The sequence below is a fragment of the Pseudophryne corroboree genome, chromosome 9 (genome assembly GCF_028390025.1).
Source record: "Pseudophryne corroboree isolate aPseCor3 chromosome 9, aPseCor3.hap2, whole genome shotgun sequence".
NCBI classification, from domain to species: Eukaryota; Metazoa; Chordata; class Amphibia; order Anura; family Myobatrachidae; genus Pseudophryne; species Pseudophryne corroboree.
In genome coordinates, this window is record NC_086452.1 from 10,298,327 (window position 1) to 10,321,549 (window position 23,223).

At 47.2% G+C, this 23,223-nt stretch overlaps 1 protein-coding gene across 4 annotated transcripts in view; it reads left to right on the forward strand.

Annotated features, from left to right (window-relative positions):
- Window positions 1-23,223, forward strand: part of MCOLN2 (mucolipin TRP cation channel 2) — a 44,619-nt gene that overhangs the window by 1,044 nt on the left and 20,352 nt on the right. For 2 of the 4 annotated variants that reach the window (XM_063938946.1, XM_063938945.1), the window contains 7 exons: window positions 9,337-9,499; window positions 10,778-10,951; window positions 11,601-11,754; window positions 16,336-16,429; window positions 17,652-17,748; window positions 22,451-22,550; window positions 23,053-23,165. In XM_063938946.1, coding sequence (XP_063795016.1) covers window positions 9,337-9,499; window positions 10,778-10,951; window positions 11,601-11,754; window positions 16,336-16,429; window positions 17,652-17,748; window positions 22,451-22,550; window positions 23,053-23,165 — 895 coding nt within the window. Of the gene's footprint in view, window positions 1-84; window positions 287-496; window positions 532-9,336; window positions 9,500-10,777; window positions 10,952-11,600; window positions 11,755-16,335; window positions 16,430-17,651; window positions 17,749-22,450; window positions 22,551-23,052; window positions 23,166-23,223 lie in introns of those variants that run through there. The other 2 variants (XM_063938948.1, XM_063938947.1) reach the window with 2 other exon arrangements.

Genomic DNA, 23,223 nt, shown 5'->3' on the forward strand with positions numbered 1-23,223 from the left:
CAGGTGAAATGCAGGCTGGAGTTTAGCCAGCCCCGGACCCTGTGTAACTCATAGGTCACAGTGCCCCGGATTAAAGGGATCTTATGGCAAGCTTCTGTATGGGCGTAACAATGGTGTCTGGTTGTTTTGCATGCGTTTCCCCTATTGCCCTCTCTACACCCATCTGTACCTGTACATTTCATCCCAAGGACAACCCTAGACACACACACAATGGTTGCAGCCTGGTAGCATGTTAATTTATAGCTCAGAAAATAATAGTTGGCTGTTTTTGAAAGTTCTTTTTAAAGTAAGTATTTTTTAATTTATTTTTGTGTTCACCTGTGCGGGGATTGAAGACCTCGGCTAGTGAGGGGCATGGGGCTTGCAGTGTGCTTCTAGGCAGGGGGCCAGGAGAACGGTACATTGATGTTTGGAGACCCCGGATACCACTATGTCCCCTGCTCTAGACTGAGATCCTCTTGTGGCTTTCCAGCTGGTGTGGAACTACAAGTCGCAGCAAACTCAGAGCGAAATGGTTCCTCCTTCTGTCTGGTGATTGCTTGACCTTGATCGTCCATACTTGACTTGAGATTTTGCCTTTGTGTGTTGGTTGTTTTGCTGTAATATGTTTGTTGCGATGAGTACCATAATATTTAAGTCCTGTTTTTTTTTTTTTTATTGTTTTTATGTTTTGTAGCTTTTAAGTTTTGGAAAGCAAAACCTTTAATAATCTTTAACTGTAGTACTGTACCTTTTTTATTATATTTATTTGTTTATTTTTACAAATTTAATGGGGCACCAAATTGTCTCCACTTAATTATATTTACTAAAGGTAGGTTTTGGTTGTTTTTGCTCAATTTTAGAGCGATCTTAAATTGATTTTAATCAATGTTTTGCTTCCAGGGTTAAAACACACATTTACTAGCAGATTTTTTTTTTTATTTTTTTTTATGTTCATTTTTAATTGTTAGTAAATGTGTGTTTTAACCCTGGAAGCAAAACATCAATTTAACATTGCTCTAAAATCGAACAAAAACAAACAAAATCGACCTTTAGTAAATATACCCCCAGGAGTTCTTGTTGGCTACCATTAACTTAATCGTAAAATCATGTTAAATGAAGCTGTGCTTGTGGGGGGAAGGTTCTTGTTGGGTGTGGTATTGAAGATCGACCACACTTGGGTCAACAGTGTCTAGGTTGACCACTATTGGTCGACAGTAACTAGGTCAACATGGTCTAGGTTGATAGGTCAATAGATCGACATGAGGTTTATTTGCCTCCCTTTTTTTTATTTATTTTTTTGTGTCTTTTTTTTTTTTTGTCTTTTTGCCATACAGTGACTAGGAACCCCAATTAGTGTACCGCTTCGCTCGCCATGCTTCGGGTGAGTTACCGTTCGCAATCGTAGGCCACGTGGTTAGTAAAGTATGAAAAAGTAAAAAAAAAAAAATGTGAAAAACTCATGTCAACTTTTTGACATGTCGACCTAGTTACGGTCTACCAATAGCGGTCGTCCAAAGTCTTGTCGGCCTGGAGACCGTTTTTTCTCATGCACATCAGACTTCCTGTCTTTTCACGCTTTTTACAGTACTCTATAGATATAGTTTCTGAATGTAAAATAGCTCAATGTATTACCCTCTGCATAGCAACTGCAGACACTGTCATATGTACAAGTTATGTATGCAATATAAGATAACGTATCTATTATTATTATTATTATTATTATTATTATTATTATTATTATCATCATCAGTAACATTGTCCTATGTCTGGGTGATGCAGGAGGACTGGCTGAGAGTGAGGTACCCGTGGGATGTGGCGCAACACACCACCACCACCACCACCCTCTACAGTGTTACAGGAGGGCAGGGAGAGTAGCAGCCTAAAAGTGGGTCTTTCTATGAAGTGGCCACTGGAGGTGCTGTTGCATGGCAGTAGACGGCTCTATCACCAATGGTTGGGAGTTGTTCCATGGATCAAAAACCAAGCGGTACATTTATCAAAGGGTGAAAAGCGTTTTCTGACCGCTATGGGCTACACGCTATATTAAGCACTGCTCCTACCGCCTGCATTATCCCCCACCTGCGGTTTCTCCATGCCTGTAGTGTTCTCACAGTTGTCCAAAGCAACCATGAGCTTCGAGGTAGCATTTATCAAGTACGTTCTATAAAATGATAGCTAGCAGCTCCACTTCTCCACTCCTTACATGCCACGTTTTACTGAACTGCGCTTTTACAAATCCTCTTTTTATTTATATTTTTCCGTTTTGCCATGGTTATTTCCATAGTAAGACAAATCATTTAATATATACTGGATTATATAAAGACTATGCTGAAAAGCACAGACAGACGTGTAGTTAGTGTTGCAGGAGGGTGTATAAATTACTCTCTCCTTTTCATCTGTATGAGCTGCTCACAGTGTGTCTGGCTGGTGGTTAAGATGTAACATGGTCTCCTCCTGTGTCATGGTCTCCTGACTATGACTATTAAAGTCCTGCAGTGAGGAAAGGTTGGTACTGAGTGACCTGCGTGGGAAATCCTGGCTCACGTGCGCAGCTATGAAGTGGGACCATGTCAGCGGCCCTGGGCCCCCCTCCTGTTGTGCAGTCTGTACCCGTTGAGGGTCTGGGTTTGGGGGACTGACTATAAGAGGAAGCCCCTGGCACGTGTTCATTTCTACATATCTTTCAGTTACATATTAATCATGTGTTGCTGTGTCAGGAAATGCTGGGGAAGTAACACTTGGTGTGTATGAGTATATAGTGTACAGCACACTGTATACAGACGCTCCTGCTGCGGGGAAGCCCTGGAAGCTGTGTCCCAGTGCTGGAAGGTATGGTAGCTGTGTGGCTACAAGAAGGTTCTCTCTTACAGTATACGGAGATCTATGTTATATTATCAGACCATTGCGTTATTACAGGGCTGCTTTCTTTGATACGGGCAGCGACGTTGTGGGGTCCTGACAAATGCACTTTTATTTTATTGTAGCTGATCAATCTACATGGCAGCTCCTATTCTACTGTCTGAGCAGATATCCACTTTCTTATATTCAGGCTACATCTTTCTCTGGTCGCTTCCCTATGAGAACTGAGGCGTGTGAGAAGGATGTGAAGATTTATTTTCTGTGACACTTTAGTTTATACACTGCTCCTGTTTATGATTCACCATTGCAGCTTTGCAGGCTTGTTTGCGTTCGTCTTCCAGGGAAGTGGTGGGAGAGAGGCCGGATGAGGACAAGGGGGCGCTGTCTTGTGGCTGTTAGTGCGCAGATTATACACTGCAACCGCACAGACCTGTGCGCCCCGTCACTGCCCGGCTGATTATACCACCAGACCCCTGGCGGAGCACCTACCAGGCCGGTGTACGTCTGATAGAAAGGAGAGCTCAAAACATCGGAGTTCCGGTCTAATACCGTCGCTAGACTACAACGGACACTAATGGGACATTGGGGCTTATTCAGAGTTGTAAGCAAACCAAAAAAGTAAGCAATTAGGCAAAACCATGTGCACTGCAGGTGGGGAAGATGCAACATGTGCAGAGAGTTAGATTTGGGTGGGTTATAGTCAGGGGTTAAAGTGGGGGGGGGGGGGGGGGACGAGGTGGAACGGAGTTCCACCACCTGTAATGGTAAGGGGAACTAGTTCCACCTCCTCCATTGCCCTGCACAGTAATTCCAACAGAAAAGCCCACCCCATCATCTGCGTCAATCGATGATACAGGCGGCACTAGTGTTGCTGATGAACTGCAGCCACCTACTCCTTCCTCATGTCCTGCTCCCTCCATGGTCCTCCTCCATGAGTTCCACCACCTCACCAGGACCACTTTAAGTCCTGATTATAGTGTTTCTGTGCAGGGTAAATATTGGCTGCTTTATTTTTACACTGCAATGTAGTTTTCAGTTTGAACCCACCCCACCCAAATCTAACTCTCTGCACATGTTACATCTGCCCCACCGGCAGTGGTTTTGCCCATCAGTGTGCTTTTTTTGGTTTGCTAACAAACCTGAATAACCCTGTAGTAGTAGTAGTAGTAGTAGTAGTAATTTAAATTAGCCGGGGATAATGGTCGGACTAGCTTCCAGCTGTATGAAACCCTCTCATTCCGCCATCCTACAGCCGCATGATTATACACTGTGCCCCGTATTCCCCCCGCAGTATACACTGTACCCTGTACGTCCTAGAATAGTTTCTGGTTCTCCATAAGGTCACTGTGAGAAATATAGGTACAAAGCCGCTGGCTGGCAAATGATTTGCTGCTGCTGCGGGCGCCCGTGTGCTATAAATGCCCAGCCAGACAAACAAGACACCTAATGATTGGCAGCGAGACAATCCGTGTCCTGTATGCGTTCTGTGGAAGTGTCTGTGCAGAATATCCGGCGCTGCACCTATGCTCTGCACCTATGCTCTGCCTCCGCTCCTGCACACAGACTCTTGTAGACTGGGAGGTTAAAAGATTGGTGCCTCCTGAGTTTTGTACCTCTTGCGAGATTCATTGCTCCCTGACTGGTGTCTGTCTGCCCCCAGCGGCCCGGAGAGCGTGCAGACTGCCGCCTGTCCTTGCTGTGCCCAGATAGAAAGACTTTTATGACTTGTTTTGGATATTTGGCTATTAAACACTGTACACAGCTGACGTAAGATCATATAAACCCTCTCCTGACAGCAGCCTCTGACACTTCCTGCTCCAGGCAGCCGTCACCATGATCCATGAGTGAGTAAGAGGTATCTGGTTTTAGCTTTTGTCCCCCTCTGGGGTAAGTCTGGGTTTAGTGATCTGAGCCTTTCTGAAAGCGGCTGGGCCGGTGCCCCATTGGGGGCATGTACTGTATGTGGGCCTCTTACTGTAGTTGGGCTGCACTTTGGCCCCGTGGTTATGAAATAAATGTTCATTTTGAAGCCGGAAGTTTGTAAGGAATATTATATGTCCAGATGGTGGGATCTGTGCAGGTTGTAAATGTAATTTGGGTCCTTTCGGGGCTGAGCCGCAGATGCTGTAATTGCTTCATAGTGACCTAGGTATTGGCATGTGCTTTTTCATTGTTGTGTGGGGTGAGGTAGTTTTCTGGGCTGTGTAGGGTTAATGTGTGGCCCCTTTGTGAATGCTGGAGGGCTGCACATGTGGCTTTTAAAGTGACAGAAGTTGCCATCGCACTCCTTTGGCTCTAGCCTGATACAGATGGGTCCACGGTTATCTTGGCTTCTCTGCTGCACCTAGGCACACCATGACTTATTAGCATAAACCTTTCATCTATTATTCTCAGTTGCAATACAATACAGAGAGAACAATACATCAGGGGATTAAGTCATTACAGCAGAGGATTAAATCTGACTGCCCTGGTTTAGTTAATCCTATTACAGGCCAAGGATAAAGATGGCTCCATCTGTACTTATTGTTGGTGTTGGGCCTGTACACCTGAAGTACAGGCCCACTGTGACCTCCTGAGGGTTTGGCTCTAATCGCTGTGGCTCCTGGGTTTGTGCAGTGATCCCAGTGGCGGTACCCAAATTCTTCTCGGTGGGACAAAGAGATGGGGCGCAGACAGGAGAAGTGGCCCCAAAGCCAAGGTCTAGCCGCCACTGACAAGTCGCAGGAGGGTGAGAGCTAATATACGGGGGCGAGACTGGAGCAGCGGAGAGACTGTCATAGATGAGAGCTGAAATCTTCCTGACGGTGCTATAGCGAGAGGGCATAGAGGACACAAAGCCGCCCGTCATGCATAGGGGATCTGCATAAACCACAAATATCCGGGACTCTTCCTGCAGGGAACACTCAGCCGGATCCGCTCCCTCTGGATGTGGCACAGGGGCTGCTGATCCGTTTTCCCTGTATAAATGATTAGGTCATTGGCTCAATAGCTTTATACACCCAGATTTACTAATAGGTGAGTAGCCTGTATGACGTCCTGTTCTCAGGGGGTGTATAACATTCCAGCATACAGGTATATAGCGTTATTGCCAGCAGCAGTGTAAGAAATAAAGGCGGGTACACTACCCCATAGTGGAATGCCGGCGATGAACCGCTATCGTCCAACGATATAGCGTTCAACAATAACGTTCAGTGATGTCACCACCGGCGTTCCCGGACATGCAGCTCAGCCCGACACTTGACGGGTCAGCTCGATATTGGTGATCGCTGAATGGTGTGCGGGAGTGCGCATCGTTCACCAATATTGTCCCCATACACACTGCATGATATAAGCCTTAAAAATAAATGATAACGACTTTTATGTCATTAGCGTTTATTTTTAAGGCTGAAATCTCCTTGTGTGTCTGTATTCTGTTCATGTTCTCTGTGATTGCAGCATTGTTATAGGACAGCACGGTGCGCTGTACGGCAGTGGCGGTACCCTGTCTTGCAGCGTTGTTATTGGACAGCATTGTGCGCTGTACGGCAGTGGCGGTACCCTGTCTTGCAGCATTGTTATAGGACAGCACGGTGCGCTGTACGGCAGTGGCGGTACCCTGTCTTGCAGCATTGTTATAGGACAGCACGGCGCGCTGTACGGCAGTGGCGGTACCCTGTCTTGCAGCATTGTTATTGGACAGCACTGTGCGCTGTACGGCAGTGGCGGTACCCTGTCTTGCAGCATTGTTATTGGACAGCACTGTGCGCTGTACGGCAGTGGCGGTACCCTGTCTTGCAGCATTGTTATAGGACAGCACGGTGCGCTGTACGGCAGTGGTGGTACCCTGTCTTGCAGCATTGTTATAGGACAGCATGGTGCGCTGTACGGCAGTGGCGGTACCCTGTCTTGCACCATAGTTATAGGACAGCACTGTGTAGCGGTGCCCTGTCTTGCTGCATTGTTATTGGACAGCACGGTGCACTGTACGGCAGTGGCGGTACCATGTCTTGCAGCATTGTTATTGGAGGACAGCACGGTGCGCTGTACGGCAGTGGCGGTAACCTCCTATTAGCGCAGCGTTATAGTGAACGGAACATAGGGGGTATTTCCAAGTTGATCGCAGCAGGAAATTTTTTAGCAGTTGGGCAAAACCATGTGCACTGCAGGGGGGGCAGATATAACATGTGCAGAGAGAGTTAGATTTGGGTGGGTTATTTTGTTTCTGTGCAGGGTAAATACTGTCTGCTTTATTTTTACACTGCAATTTAGATTGCAGATTGAACACACCACACCCAAATCTAACTCTCTCTGCACATGTTATATCTGCCTCCCCTGCAGTGCACATGGTTTTGCCCAATTGCTAAAAAAATTCCTGCTGCGATCAACTTTGAATTACCCCCATAAGCCGCTCCGCCTGAGTATTGTTGCGTTGCATACCTCCGGGAGGGAGCAGCCAGGTCGGCTGAATCGGGAGTGGTCTGAGGGCGTAGAGATCACGAATTATGTCATCAGCCTCCGCAGCAGCCCACTTTCACAGACCGCTGTGGGGACGCCGTGGGAATGACGCCGGCTCTGGGAGACTTGCCTACTGTGCCGTGGGGGGTCAGGGGAGCGCCGCCAGATTTTTCAGGAGCCTATCGGCCAATACGGGAGATTAGACAAGTATGTCGCATTGTTGCTCAGTAACATCTACTTGTTGACAATCACGGTGATACTTATAGGGCTCACTCGTGTCGTGTTCTGCTCACATGTCATTCCGCGAGAAACCTTATTTGAAACTGCATGTCGCCATAGGGATCACTGTGCCTTGTAGCCAACGCGGGGAAATGGCGCTGATGAGCCCATTTGTATGTATCTATCTGATTTTCTTTTAACCAAGCCTGGAAGCACTACATAATAGGGGCATGCTGCCATCAGGGAGACTTCCAGCCTCTTCAGGGAGACGGCGGTTATGTCGGGGAGACGGCGGTTATGTCGGGTTAGCAAGTGTGAGGTTACTTAGGAGCAGAGGTTCTCAAACTCGGTCCTCGGGGGCACACACAGTGCATGTTTTGTAGGTAACCCAGCAGGTGCACAGGTGTATTAATTACTCAGACACATTTTAAAAGGTCCACAGGTGGAGCTAATTATTTCACTTGCGATTCTGTGAGGAGACCTGCAAAACATGCACTGTGTGGGCCCCCGAGGACCGAGTTTATGAACCTCTGCTTAGGAGGGAAGTTGGACTAAGGATGACCTTCGGTGTCCTCTCCATCGATGATTACCATCAATGGTACAGTTGTAAGTGACGGGTATGGCCATCGATGATTCAAAATCATCAATAGTTTATGGCCGCTGTAGAATACTTTTGCCATCTATGGGGGATCACCAGATGGTTTCCCTCCATCGATGGCAAGGCATAACCACACTTTTTTTTTTATTTTTTACATTTAAACAAGGTGTCTGGACAAAGAGCATAGCTCAGTCCTCGACACCCATGAAGCCCCGCCCTGTATTCTGATTGTCCAACAGGCCAGTCAGGGAAAATGGTCCTCCCAGTCATTTAACTGACTGGCCTGTGGGCCAATCACAGCCTGTGGGAGGGGCTTTGTGGGTGTTGGGGGGGGCGTGTCCCAGCATTCATTAAAATAATAAATAAATAAAAAACCTCTCATCGTTCTGTAACATTGATGGAGGGAAACTATTTGGCCATCCCCATCGATGGCAAACTATTTGACATTAGTCATTGACCATCGATGATTTTGAATTATAGATGGCTCATGGCTATCCCTGTTGGGCTTTTATTGCTGCTTTTAGGCAGAATCGGGGACAGTTGTACAAACTGAGTCTCTGGCTTCAGCCACGGTGGGTATTGAGGCCTAAGGGGAGATGTACCAAACCTTTGAGAGAGATTAAAGTGGAGATGTTCCCATTGCACACAGTCTATGAAATGGCAGAAGCTGACTGGTAGCTATGGGCAACTTCATTTTATCTCTCTCGAAGGTTTGATACATCTCTCCCCCCCCCTAAATGTTTCTGCAGTGTTGCGGGTACATTTTATCTTGGAACATTACGGATATAAATAATCCAATCACGGGGCAGATGTACTAAGCCTGGGGGAGAGGTAAAGTACCAGTCAATCATCTCCTATTTGCCATGTTACAGGCAGTGTTTGAATAATGACAGGAGCGGATTGTCTGGTACTTTTACCTCTCTCCGAGGCTTAGTACATGTAACCCACCCCACCCCCTTCCCCAGTGTTAAAATTCCTTCTGCATTTAGTTGCCCCTTGTGGCCAGGGACGGCGACAGGGGGGTAGTCAAAGGGGACACCTGTACCAGTACCCAAGATTTCTGTTGCCGACCCTGTCTATGGCTTTTACTTCAGTTCCCCCTTTCAACTGATGAATAATACTTTAATATTCTCAAATATATGGACCTAATACAGAGCATGACTTCTGTCTATGTCACAAAGGCTGCTCTAGAGTAAAGTAAAATAAACCATAATTATAAGCATTGTCCTCCGTGTGTCCTGTAGGGGGCGCTCCATGGAAGAGTTGCAGCAGGAGAGGGAAGGCGTGAAGCTAAAGGAAGATCTGCAGTTCTATTTTATGAGCCCCTGTGACAAGTACAGAGCCAGGCGCCAGATACCGTGGAAACTTGCCCTGCAGCTGCTGAAGATTGTCATGGTGACCACGCAGGTAATTGGGAAGGAGGGGAATCCTATGTCCAGTTCGCTACCAGTTGTGCCACATTGGTAGCTTCAATCTTTAGATACATTTATTTTGGGTAGGGCGTTTCATAGATCTCCCTCATGGTGATAAATCTCTATAGTACTGGTGTGAGAAATGCTCGTAGAGGGTGATGGCCCTGTTGTGTTTTTTTTTTTTTTTTTTTGGACAAGGCACCATAGTGGAGTGGAAGAGCAATGGCTGGATGTATGGTTGTGTTGCCACCTTTAACATGGTCATAGTGCAGCTTTGAGGCTAATCCCACCATTGCCATGATGAGGAATCCTCAACTAGGTCCTCCTTCTGTCTCCGAGGTCCATAGTAAGATCAGGCCTCAGAAGTGAAGGATGTCTTGAGATAATGCCACTGTAGAGCTCGTTGTTGAGGCTTGTTCTCACTGCAAGGTCTATGTACTAAGCCTTGGAGAGATAAAGTAGCTGTAGATAAAGTACCAGCCAATCTGCTCCTATCTGCCATGTTACAAGCTGTGTTAGGAGCTGGTTGGTTGGGTTTTTATCCAAGGCTTAGTTCATAGACCCCCTGTGTCACCATCCTGCTCTAGAACACTGCACCATAGTTACATTGCTCTGGGACTTTGAGTTGTAATTGCAGAGAAGGCCTGAAGCAGGGTCACAGACCTGCCAACATGACCCATTCCACCAGATACTAAATGATCTGCACCTGGCCTTTCCTCCACATATATGATTGCAGTCACCTGAGTTGGGCTATTGAATTGACAAGAAGGGCATTTTTAACACCAATTACTGTAATCCAAAATTGAGAGGGAAACCCAGGAGTGGAGCATTATATACCTGATGGAAGGGTGGTCCGTTATAGGAGTCTTTGCAGCCTAGGTGCTATTTGTACCCTCCTCTAGGAAGCCCAGCAGTGCAGAGGAATGAGTTCCCAGGAAAGGAACCACAACGTGTTACAGATAAACTGAGTAGCAGAACTACATTCTAAGGACCTAAAACCATTGAGCATTATTGGGTCCAGAACAAAGTGGCCTCATTCAGTGGAAGCCAGCCATTTACATCCATCATTAAGATACTTAATAATGTCCCCATTCCCATTGCATGAATTCTATTGGTAAGCAGCATTTGAGATAAGCTTGCACAGAAAGCGATGTACCAACTGGCAAAAAGACTGAAAATTCCCTGAAGATTCTCATACCCTAGTCTTGAATCTAGGGCATGCCACCTGGGACACGTGCAGTCATCTGATCTTACTGCATTTCCATTATTCCAGCTGGTCCTCTTCGGGTTAAACAACCAACTAGTGGTTTCCTTTAAAGAAGAGAACACGATGGCCTTCAAGCACTTGTTTCTGAAAGGATACACTGGCGTTGACGAAGACGACTATAGCCGCACCATCTACACTCAGAAAGATCTCTACGACAACCTATTCTATGTGATCCATCAGGTAATGCATACAATTCTGCCATGTAGTGCGCAAGGTGGTCATAGCCATATTCTGTTCACGCTTTAATGGTTGCCCCATTGGCTATCCTCTACATTGTAACCTCTTCCATATTATTTTCGGGACAGTTTCTGCGAGCCTGTTGACCATGCCTATTATTTCTGCATTAATATAGCATGCAAGTAGGGATGGCCATCGGTGAGTTTTCCATCAATAGTACCATTGAAGCTAGGCTCCGTGTCCTGACACCTTTTTGAGGAAAAACAAATTAATAAAATTTGATAGCTATGCATCATTGCTGGCGGAAAACCACGTGCCCCCCTCCATCAATGGTAATAGTAGTTACCATTGCTCATAGACCATCAATGATTTAAAATCCTCAATGGTTGGTGGCCATCCCTACTTGCCAGCCTGTGTCCATCACCTGGCTAGATGGTAGTATCATTCTAGTTTCAGTTCTTCCAGGTATTCTATCATTAGCCCTCAAGGTCCGTCATTGTTCTAGAGTAGAAAGAGGACAGCTTGTGGTTCTCCTGTGATTTCCAAGACCCATTCTCACTTGTGGCTGAGAGACCAGAGGGCCTGGTTTACATCTTGTCCACAACTTAGATGACTGTGATCTAATTGTATTTTTGTGGTCCACCTTCTGTAGTATCATCAGATCAGGAACCTCTCGCTGGGTACAGTTGACTATGACAATGATGCGAAGAAGAAGAAAGGACTGAAGATCTGTAAGCAGCACTACCACAGGAAATCTGTCCTTCCATACAATGATACTTTCTATATAGATCCCACTGTGGAAACAGGTACTTTACATTGACTTTACTGGCGATACTTTTATTCTGCAAGGTTCTCTCCGTATGCGGCTGCCATTGGGCCCAGCAGTTAAAGGACTTGAGTGGCCCAGCTCACTATTACCGCTTTCAGATTGCAAATGCCGGATCTGCTTTGCTGGCTTTCCGACCCGGCCATATACTGTGTCGGTTGCCATAACAGAGGGGGGCGCAGCAGGGGTGGTGGTGGAGGCGCGGCGCTGGGAGATGAGCTCATCTCCTGCGCCGCCTCTCCCTATGCTGTGAATGGGAGCCGTGTCGCATCGACGCGGCTCCCATTCACACTGTACCTGACCCGGTATCCACCCTGGGTATAACCCTTCTTTTATACCGGGATGATTTAGCCGGTCAGGTGACCCGCTAATTCGGGCAAAGTGCTTTCACATCGCACACTGACCCGTGTCGATACCGGGTTATTTGTGCGATGTGAAAGGGGTGTAAGTCACTGTTTGAGCCGCACTTCTTGTGGGAAACCTATTTTTCTTTATCAGTAACCAGAGATGGGAAGGTCATGGATTCCCCCATTATCTCGTTGTTGTTGTTATCCTTTATATGGCGCCACAAGGGATCCGCAGCGCCCAATTACACAGTACATAATAAAATGAGCAAACCAGAAAATAGCACTTACAGTACAAGACAGTATAGGACCGGTATAGAAAACCTGAGGTTAGATGCCATCAAAGGTAGTATGGAGCAGAGCCGGCGCTAGCCGCTCAGCAAAGGGATGCAGTGCAGGGAGGCGCCAAACTGAAGAGGCGCTCAGCCTCTCCCTGCTCTGCATCCCTGCTGCTGCCAGTTGCCGCTGCGCCTGTCACACTGGATGACAGGTAGCGGCACTGGCAGCGAGCAGCGCGGCTCACCCCCCTTCTCCTTCCCAGACAGCGTGCACGCAGTATGCGGCCTCGGCCCACACACAGCGCCGCTGCCACTGACATTCAGAGTTGCCTAGCGGGTTGGGGGCGTTGCCTAATTGCGCCTGCCGTGGCCACGCCTTTTTATAGGGAAAAATAGTTTTCAAAACAAGTATTTGCTGTACAGAGCATGGTAGGTGTACTCCCTGAGCCCCCAGCCCCTGAGCCCCTCAGCCAGGGTCAATTTGAGGGGGAGTGTGATCACAATCCCCCCCACCCACCCATACAGGAACAATAACAATAGCAGCAGCCTCTCTGCAGCACAGCACACTGTGCAGTATGTGCTGTGCTGCCAACATGAGAGCTGCTGCTGCCCAGTAAGGTGGGAGGGGGTTGGGAGTGCAGGGAACCAGGGCCCCTCCATCAGTCCCAGGCCCAAGTAATTAGTACCCATTCCCTCCCCCTCTCGGGGTCACTGACAACATCCTACAGAGCCACTGGAGTAACAGATCCTGAGAGAAACCGGAGAAGAAGGGAGAGGAGGAGCAGCGCCCGAGCCGGGACCTCCTGCAGGTACCGGGGCCACACTATGGAGGGAATGAAGGCTGTACCTGACATAGGGGGTAATTCATAGATGAACGCAGATCGCTGCATACGCATCCGGATCTACGTTCATCTCTGCACATGCTCAAGGCTCCCAGCCGGACACTACTGTGCTGTGTAATGTGACTGACTGACACTACTGTGCGGTGTAATGTGACTAGCGGACACTACTGTGCGGTGTAATGTGACTAGCGGACACTACTGTGCGGTGTAATGTGACTAGCGGACACTACTGTGCTGTGTAATGTGACTAGCGGACACTACTGTGCTGTGTAATGTGACTAGCGGACACTACTGTGCGGTGTAATGTGACTAGCGGACACTACTGTGCTGTGTAATGTGACTAGCGGACACTACTGTGCTGTGTAATGTGACTAGCGGACACTACTGTGCTGTGTAATGTGACTAGCGGACACTACTGTGCTGTGTAATGTGACTAGCGGACACTACTGTGCTGTGTAATGTGACTAGCGGACACTACTGTGCTGTGTAATGTGACTAGCGGACACTACTGTGCTGTGTAATGTGACTAGCGGACACTACTGGGCTGTGTAATGTGACTAGCGGACACTACTGTGCTGTGTAATGTGACTGACGGACACTACTGTGCTGTGTAATGTGACTAGCGGACACTACTGTGCGGTGTAATGTGACTGACGGACACTACTGTGCGGTGTAATGTGACTGACACTACTGTGCGGTGTAATGTGACTGACGGACACTACTGTGCGGTGTAATGTGACTAACGGACACTACTGTGCTGTGTAATGTGACTAGCGGACACTACTGTGCTGTGTAATGTGACTAGCGGACACTACTGTGCTGTGTAATGTGACTAGCGGACACTACTGTGCTGTGTAATGTGACTAGCGGACACTACTGTGCTGTGTAATGTGACTAGCGGACACTACTGTGCTGTGTAATGTGACTAGCGGACACTACTGTGCTGTGTAATGTGACTAGCGGACACTACTGTGCTGTGTAATGTGACTAGCGGACACTACTGTGCTGTGTAATGTGACTAGCGGACACTACTGTGCTGTGTAATGTGACTGACGGACACTACTGTGCTGTGTAATGTGACTAGCGGACACTACTGTGCGGTGTAATGTGACTGACGGACACTACTGTGCTGTGTAATGTGACTAGCGGACACTACTGTGCTGTGTAATGTGACTAGCGGACACTACTGTGCTGTGTAATGTGACTAGCGGACACTACTGTGCTGTGTAATGTGACTAGCGGACACTACTGTGCTGTGTAATGTGACTAGCGGACACTACTGTGCTGTGTAATGTGACTAGCGGACACTACTGTGCTGTGTAATGTGACTGACGGACACTACTGTGCTGTGTAATGTGACTAGCGGACACTACTGTGCGGTGTAATGTGACTGACGGACACTACTGTGCGGTGTAATGTGACTGACTGACACTACTGTGCGGTGTAATGTGACTGACGGACACTACTGTGCGGTGTAATGTGACTAACGGACACTACTGTGCAGTGTAATGTGACTAACGGACACTACTGTGCAGTGTAATGTGACTAACGGACACTACTGTGCGGTGTAATGTGACTAACAAAATGTCTAGTTACAGCTCTGAGGAAGAGATTGGTCACATTTGTATTTGTAGATAGGCACAAAATTGATAGGTTGCAGGAGGGCGCTGAACACCCTAGCACCGGCCCTGGTATGGAGTATAAAATGTAAGAAAAGGAAAGGCACATGAGGAAAGAAGTCCCTGCTCTTGTGAGCTTACAATCTAAATCTTGTTGCATTACTTTATTACAAGCACCACGCAGCGATGCGATCAGCCTGAGAACGAGGCAGAAGCTGATAACACGATTTCCTGGGAAAGTGTCTGAAGAGACGCGATCTGTAGCCATATATCCAGGACATTCTGGCCCAACATTATAGTGTGTATGAATGTGTGTGTCCTTTCTATGTCTGCTGGACTGTAACCCCAACATATTTATTACAGCAATATAATTAGAAATAGTCTTACATAAATCCCTTTTTTTCTTATTTTCTTGCACAATGTATTCCCCAGTGACGGCCCCCTGTGGAAAGTAAAAAGCCTTTGCGCCCAACTAACCCCTCTGCCATTCCAACCATGTCTACTCCCCATGCTGTGTGTGCCTGCCCCTTCCCCAGAGCCGGCCCTAACCAATATGATGCCCTAGGCAAGATTTTGGCTGGTGCCCCCTAGCACCGCCACTAGTTCTGCAGGAGATGCCTGGCATGAGTCAGCTGGCAGCTCTGCTAACGTCGGGCGCCTTTTCTTTATGAAAATGCATCTTATTTGCATTACTATGTGGCTAGGACGCAGAAGCAGCTTCTGCTGATTAAAATGATATGCAGCATGCCTATATACTGTGTGCGGCTGTATCTGCATACGAAATGTTACATTTCATTGATTTCCAGGAATACACACAACGTAGCATTTCGTATGCAGATACAGCCGCAGTCACACACAAAATATAGGCATGCCACATATCATTTTAATCATCAGAAGCTGCTGGTGCCCCTAAGCATACTAAATGCCCTAGGCATTTGCCTAGTTTGCCTATGCCTAAGGCCGGCTCTGCCCTTCCCTGTTGGATGTAAGTACTGCCGAGCAGGGCCCTCCTCCCTAATGCTGCACCCCTGTCCAACCAACCCTGTTTCCTATGCGCAAGAGCTCACTGATCCTTACGGACTTACCAATAGCTGGATCAGCAGTTCTGTGTATATGCTGTAATTCTGCTGTTGATTAGTCAGTAAGTATGTATTAGTGTATCTCTGAATGGAGATGCAGACCAGACTGTGCTAGAAGCACCACAGCAGAGAGTGATAAATGAAGCAGTAAAAAAGGAACTGCATGGGTTTTGAAGGGTGCTGGAATGAACATTATGGATTATTCGTTATGTGTGCATTGTGTAATACTGTGGCGTAGTCTCTGGTCACCCCCTATATACAGCACTGCAGACTCCATTATAAAGGCCTTGCTCCAAGTCCTGCTTCCCGCTAACCAGGCCCTTCTTAAGATGTGTGTAACGGTTTGTGCACATTGTCAGCCGCAGCAATCGCGCTGAAGATCTCCTCCCTTATTTACAGAGTGTTTACATGTGGACCAGGAGCAGCATATGAAGGGACATTCTCAGGACCTCCTGCTGGCAAACTCCTCGTTCTTCAGCCTGGAGTTTCACAGGTAATGGGTCCTTCTCTCCTCCTATCCGCTTACAGGTGACGCATCCTCAGCACCCCACACACACACACACACACACACACACACACACACACACACACACACACACACACACACACACACCTACCTACATGTAATGGGTCCTCCGCTCCTCCCACTCCCCCTACCCACTTACAGGTGACGCGCCCTCCCCTCTCCCTGTACTCCTGCAGGTAATGTGTCCTCTGCTCTCTTCCCCCATGCTCTTACAGGCAACGCGTCCTCTGCTCTCTTCCCCCATGCTCTTACAGGCAACGCGTCCTCTGCTCTCTTCCCCCATGCTCTTACAGGTAACGCGTCCTCTGCTCTCTTCTCCCATGCTCTTACAGGTAATACGTCCTCTGCTCTCTTCTCCCATGCTCTTACAGGTAACACGTCCTCTGCTCTCTTCCCCCATGCTCTTACAGGTAACGCGTCCTCTGCTCTCTTCCCCCATGCTCTTACAGGTAACGCGTCCTCTGCTCTCTTCCCCCATGCTCTTACAGGTAACGCGTCCTCTGCTCTCTTCCCCCATGCTCTTACAGGTAACGCGTCCTCTGCTCTCTTCCCCCATGCTCTTACAGGTAACGCGTCCTCTGCTCTCTTCCCCCATGCTCTTACAGGCAACGCGTCCTCTGCTCTCTTCCCCCATGCTCTTACAGGTAACGCGTCCTCTGCTCTCTTCCCCCATGCTCTTACAGGTAACGCGTCCTCTGCTCTCTTCCCCATGCTCTTACAGGCAACGCGTCCTCTGCTCTCTTCCCCCATGCTCTTACAGGCAACGCGTCCTCTGCTCTCTTCCCCCATGCTCTTACAGGTAACGCGTCCTCTGCTCTCTTCCCCCATGCTCTTACAGGTAACGCGTCCTCTGCTCTCTTCCCCCATGCTCTTGCAGGTAACGCGTCCTCTGCTCTCTTCCCCCATGCTCTTACAGGTAACGCGTCCTCTGCTCCCTTCCCCCATGCTCTTACAGGTAACGCGTCCTCTGCTCTCTTCCCCCATGCTCTTACAGGTAACGCGTTCTCCGCTATCCTCCCCTAATACTCTTGCAGGTAATACGTCCTTGGCTCCCCCTCCCCCCCCCCCCCCCCCCCCCCCCCCTGTACAGGTAACGTGTCCTCAGCTCTTTGACTGTACTTTGATACTTTGATGCTGTTATGCTGATTTCTAAAATGTCTGAATTTGTCTCATTTTCCATTTGTTTCAGACTCATTAAAGTAGAAATCTCCTTTAGGCTGAAAGGCATTGATCTGCAGACCATCCGCGTCCGCGAGCTTCCAGACTGCTACTTGTTCCACAACAGGGCAAGTACTGACCATAGACGTAGGGAACATCACTTACCATGTGCCCACTGCGCCTCTGTGCGTTCTCGTCATTCCCCAGCCGACGTCATCTAGCTGCATCTATTCAGAGATAGCCTCCCCCCTGGTTCCTCGTAGTACGGTATATTCTCAGTGCTCTATATGGGAACTTATATACTGTCTGCGGTACTCTGCACTTCTTATATAGGGGCAGATGTACTTAGGCTGCTAACTTTATCACTCTCTAGGGCTATCCGCTCCTAACTGACTGTAACATGACAGGAGCTGGTTGTCTGGTATCTCCCTTCACTTTATCTCTCTCCAAGGCTTGGTACATCTGCCCCAGTACTGCGTATCTGTCCTCTCTATCTTGTATTCTGTTGCAGGTGTATGCAGCCTATAGTCTTCTAGCTGCTGTGGAACTACACATCCCAGCATTGCCCTGCATGGTTTCTGCATGACCTAATGGCAAACCTATAACATGGCATGTTGGGATATGTAGTTCCACAGTAGTTGGCGTGCCACAGGTTGCCTACCAGTGATTGCATTGTTTCAGTTTGTCGTTGGCAGCTCTGTGACACTAATTACACAATTAAAATGAATAAGTCCTGAAACAGAGGAAACCGTCTCTAACCGGGAGGATGTGGTCAGACCCCAAATTGAGGAGGGCAAGTTCTGTTCCCTTGTTAGGTCAGTGGAAATGTTGTTATACCCGGGGCCGGCTCTACCATTAGGCAGCTGCCTAGGGGCGCCGGCTCCTGGAGGGCGACGCTGAATTCATCCAGCAAAAAACTGAAGGATGTCTCTGTATGCGGCCTCCTCCTTTTTTACAGCTGGCCACTGCTGAGGGTCTACTCAGGTGCAGCTGCCGCTATCGGGCTGTACCTGTGTCTTATATCTTCCTCTCTGCTGACACGTGTAACATCAAGTGGTGTGAAGGCAGATAAGCGGTGGATGTAACTATGGCTCCCGAGGGGCGCCCCCATGGCCTCTCCTCATAACCCTGATGCACCCCCTCCAGACCCCTGGTTCCCGGCTCTCCAGCCGCACCTTACACAGCAGCGTCTCCGTAATACTACTGCCGTCTGGGGCACAATACAGTATATATGGAGGGGTCCGTAATAAACTTACAGATGGGGGGATGGAACACAATAAGGAACATACAAATATATGTGTATATACTGTCACTGATACTAGGCTTCTCTGTGTGTGCGTGTGCAGGAGGTACATGAAATGAGGTATATAGATTTATAAATGCAAAATAACAGAATCCATAGGTATAAACTGTGTTAACAATAGAGACCAGGTATGTAAGCGAGTAGCTGTGAACATGCAGGATACCAGAGTGCTGGGAGAATGCAGGCCAGCTACTCTGTTACTTGTAGTACCATGAGTAGACCATTAGTGAAGAGCTGGGACAAAGCAGATCAGCTATGCAGGACAGCAGGATACTGGGAGAATGCAGGCCAGCTATACAGGTTAAAAAACACTAGTGATGTCTGGCGCTATTGTATATAAATATAAAATATATATATATATATATATATATATATATATATATATATATATATATATATATATATAATGTATGTATGTATAAATATGTGTAATTGCGAGTGGGTGCCTATATACACAGTCAAACCCACTCCACACAGGTATCAGGGAATTAATCCAATACTCTCATACCTCACAAGATCTATCCAGCAGCAACAAAGGTGAAATGGCCTGTGGATATGGCCAACACAATCCACCCGATTTTTTAAAAAACTGGGTGTGAACTAAAACAAACAAAACCCCCCCCCTTGCGCTATTCAGACTCTATTAGAGGCAACAAGGCTTGAATAATCTCAAATAAGATTATAATTGCAAGATTATTTTATTATCTATAAAATTGATCAAATATAAACATATATAATTCATTAATAACTGTAATATGCGCATAGACATAAAAATAAGACTAAAACATTAATAATAATAATACAACTACTAATGAGCATAAGAGGTGGATCATATAACTAACAGTGACCACAGTGGGCTAGACACTGATAACATCCTTGCTTTTAATTTTCAAATAGGACCTTCTCATCAAATGCATTCATGAGTCATTCATAATTAGATATCATATGGTGTAATATATTTGAAGCCTTTGTTTAAAGATCTCTCAATGAATAGAATTCATCCAATTGCTCACATATACTGATGGTGCTTTACTTGTGGGATATCATTCAAAAAGGTCATGGAGGAAGTAATACACACCCGGGACTCTTAGTGCATCGCAAGCACCTATGAGGAAGCTTCAATTAGAAGCGAAACGTGTCAGAGAAAGTGCCCTATCTGTGACCCGGTGGACCTTGGCTGTTAGCTCTCATTGAAGTGCAGCGGTGTCTGAGACTGACACGCAGGAGACGAGAGGACGCTATATGCGGCGGCTGGAAAACAGGAGCGGAATCTATCTCTAGCGCCTGCAGTGCGCGGGGCTCCGGGAGCCGGACTGTTACTTCTCTCTCCAAACCAACACAGGTGTGTGCCCGGGAGCCAGTTTCAGTGGGAGACGGAGGACATCATTTGTGGCAATTGAGACGGGAACCTTGTTCTCACAGGTGCTTGCGATGCACTAAGAGTCCCGGGTGTGTATTACTTCCTCCATGACCTTTTTGAATGATATCCCACAAGTAAAGCACCATCAGTATATGTGAGCAATTGGATGAATTCTATTCATTGAGAGATCTTTAAACAAAGGCTTCAAATATATTACACCATATGATATCTAATTATGAATGACTCATGAATGCATTTGATGAGAAGGTCCTATTTGAAAATTAAAAGCAAGGATGTTATCAGTGTCTAGCCCACTGTGGTCACTGTTAGTTATATGATCCACCTCTTATGCTCATTAGTAGTTGTATTATTATTAATGTTTTAGTCTTATTTTTATGTCTATGCGCATATTACAGTTATTAATGAATTATATATGTTTATATTTGATCAATTTTATAGATAATAAAATCATCTTGTAATTATAATCTTATTTGAGATTATTCAAGCCTTGTTGCCTCTAATTGAGTCTGAATAGCGCAAGGGTTTTTTTTTGTTTGTTTCAGCTATACAGGTTACCTGAGTACTGGGAGAATGCAGGCCAGCTATACAGGTTACCTGAGTACTGGGAGAATGCAGGCCAGCGACTCAGTAGTCCATTAACGATGAGCTGAGAGAATGCGGGTTACCTGAGTACTGGGAGAATGCAGGCCAGCTACTCAGTAGTACATTAACGATGAGCTGAGAGAATGCGGGTTACCTGAGTACTAGGAGAATGCAGGCCAGCTATACAGGTTACCTGAGTACTGGGAGAATGCAGGCCAGCGACTCAGTAGTCCATTAACGATGAGCTGAGAGAATGCGGGTTACCTGAGTACTGGGAGAATGCAGGCCAGCTATACAGGTTACCTGAGTACTGGGAGAATGCAGGCCAGCGACTCAGTAGTCCATTAACGATGAGCTGAGAGAATGCGGGTTACCTGAGTACTGGGAGAATGCAGGCCAGTTACTCAGTAGTACATTAACGATGAGCTGAGAGAATGCGGGTTACCTGAGTACTAGGAGAATGCAGGCCAGCTACTCAGTAGTCCATTAACGATGAGCTGAGAGAATGCAGGTTACCTGAGTACTGGAAGAATGCAGGCCAGCTATACAGGTTACCTGAGTACTGGGAGAATGCAGGCCAGTGACTCAGTAGTCCATTAACGATGAGCTGAGAGAATGCAGGTTACCTGAGTACTGGGAGAATGCAGGCCAGCGACTCGGTAGTCCATTAACGATGAGCTGAGAGAATGCGGGTTACCTGAGTACTGGGAGAATGCAGGCCAGCGACTCAGTAGTCCATTAACGATGAGCTGAGAGATTGCAGCCTCAAAGATAGACTTGATGAACTGGCACAGGATTGCTTGTGAACAGAGGATAAATAGCAGCTTCCCAGGTGCAAACCACAGCTGCACATAACTAGATAATCAGTGCTGCCAGGTCACAGAGTGGGAACTGCTAGACAGACCAGGAGGCAGAGAGTGACACCTAGAGGCAGAAAGGAGATATGGCACGGATCATGACCTACACATACTGTACAATTAAATATCCCCACCAGACCTCCTATGCAGTTGTGAGATATATATATATATATATATATATATATATATATATATATTTATTGTATGTGTCTATATATATTCCAACACTCTGCAAACATGTGAAATTGGCCTCTGTGTCCTACTATAAAATTTCTAGCATGTATACATAGGCAGAAATAATGGGCGTCACTCAAGGATTTTAAACTGAAAGTATATTGTGAAAAAGTAACATTTTTTTGACATTGTTTACAATATACTTTTTGAATTTTAAAGTCCCTGAGTGTTGCCCCTTTTCTTTTTATGTGTATAATGAAGGAATTCACCCCAGCCCACCTAGTGGCCAGCTGCATCTCCCCACTTGGTTGTAAGTGGGTTGCAGGTTAGGGGGTGCAAAGCTGAAGCTTTGCCTAGGGTGCAGAGAGACCTTGCACCGGCCCTGATTATACCTAGGGGTATCTCATACCGAGGACACACATACGCTATTCACACAAAGGGTTAGTGTTACATATTGTGTATTAGATTGTCAGGCATTGAGTCTGCGGTCTGAGACCCTGGTAACACCTCGCCCTGCCTCCTGTCCTCCCCAGATCACATTCGACAACCAGGCGCACAGTGGCAAAATGAAAATCTTCTTCAACAGCGACGCTACAATACAAGACTGCAAGGACTGGCACGTATCCGGTTCCAGTAAGTTACTTCACGTCCCCTTCTACTGACTCACATTGTTCCTTATTGTTACAGTTTACTGTATATACATATAGAGAAAACTGAGCTATACCCATTGGTGGAAGTGTATACGCCATAAGCCATGTCGGCGCTTCTACTGCGAATTTCTTTGTACAATGATCTATTTCATGTTCTATACTACATGTCTACCCAACCACTAGATAGACCTACACCTGGCGGAGCACCGAGATAGAACTCCGAGCAATCTCTTATGTAGAACCGGGGGAGGCGGACACTTTGTGACCTTATTCTGATTTGCCCCCTGCAGGGAATGCTCTAGACCCCGGCGCGTGTGTGTATATCTGCCAGACGCCGGCGCGTGTGTGTATATCTGCCAGACCCCGGCGCGTGTGTGACCCCGGCGCGTGTGTTTATCTGCCAGACCCCGGCGCGTGTGTGTATATATCTGCTAGACCCGGCCTGTGTGTATATATCTGCTAATGGCTCATCTCTGTCTTTGCAGTTCAGAAGAACACTCACTACACCCTGGTGTTTGATGGGTTTGTTATCCTCGTATGCCTGACGTCCCTCATTCTCTGTACACGCTCCATTGTTCTGGCGGTCCGGCTACAGAGGGTAATGATGGGGGGGGGGGGGGGAGACGTGACCAGTTGTGGGTCTGGGGGATGTGATT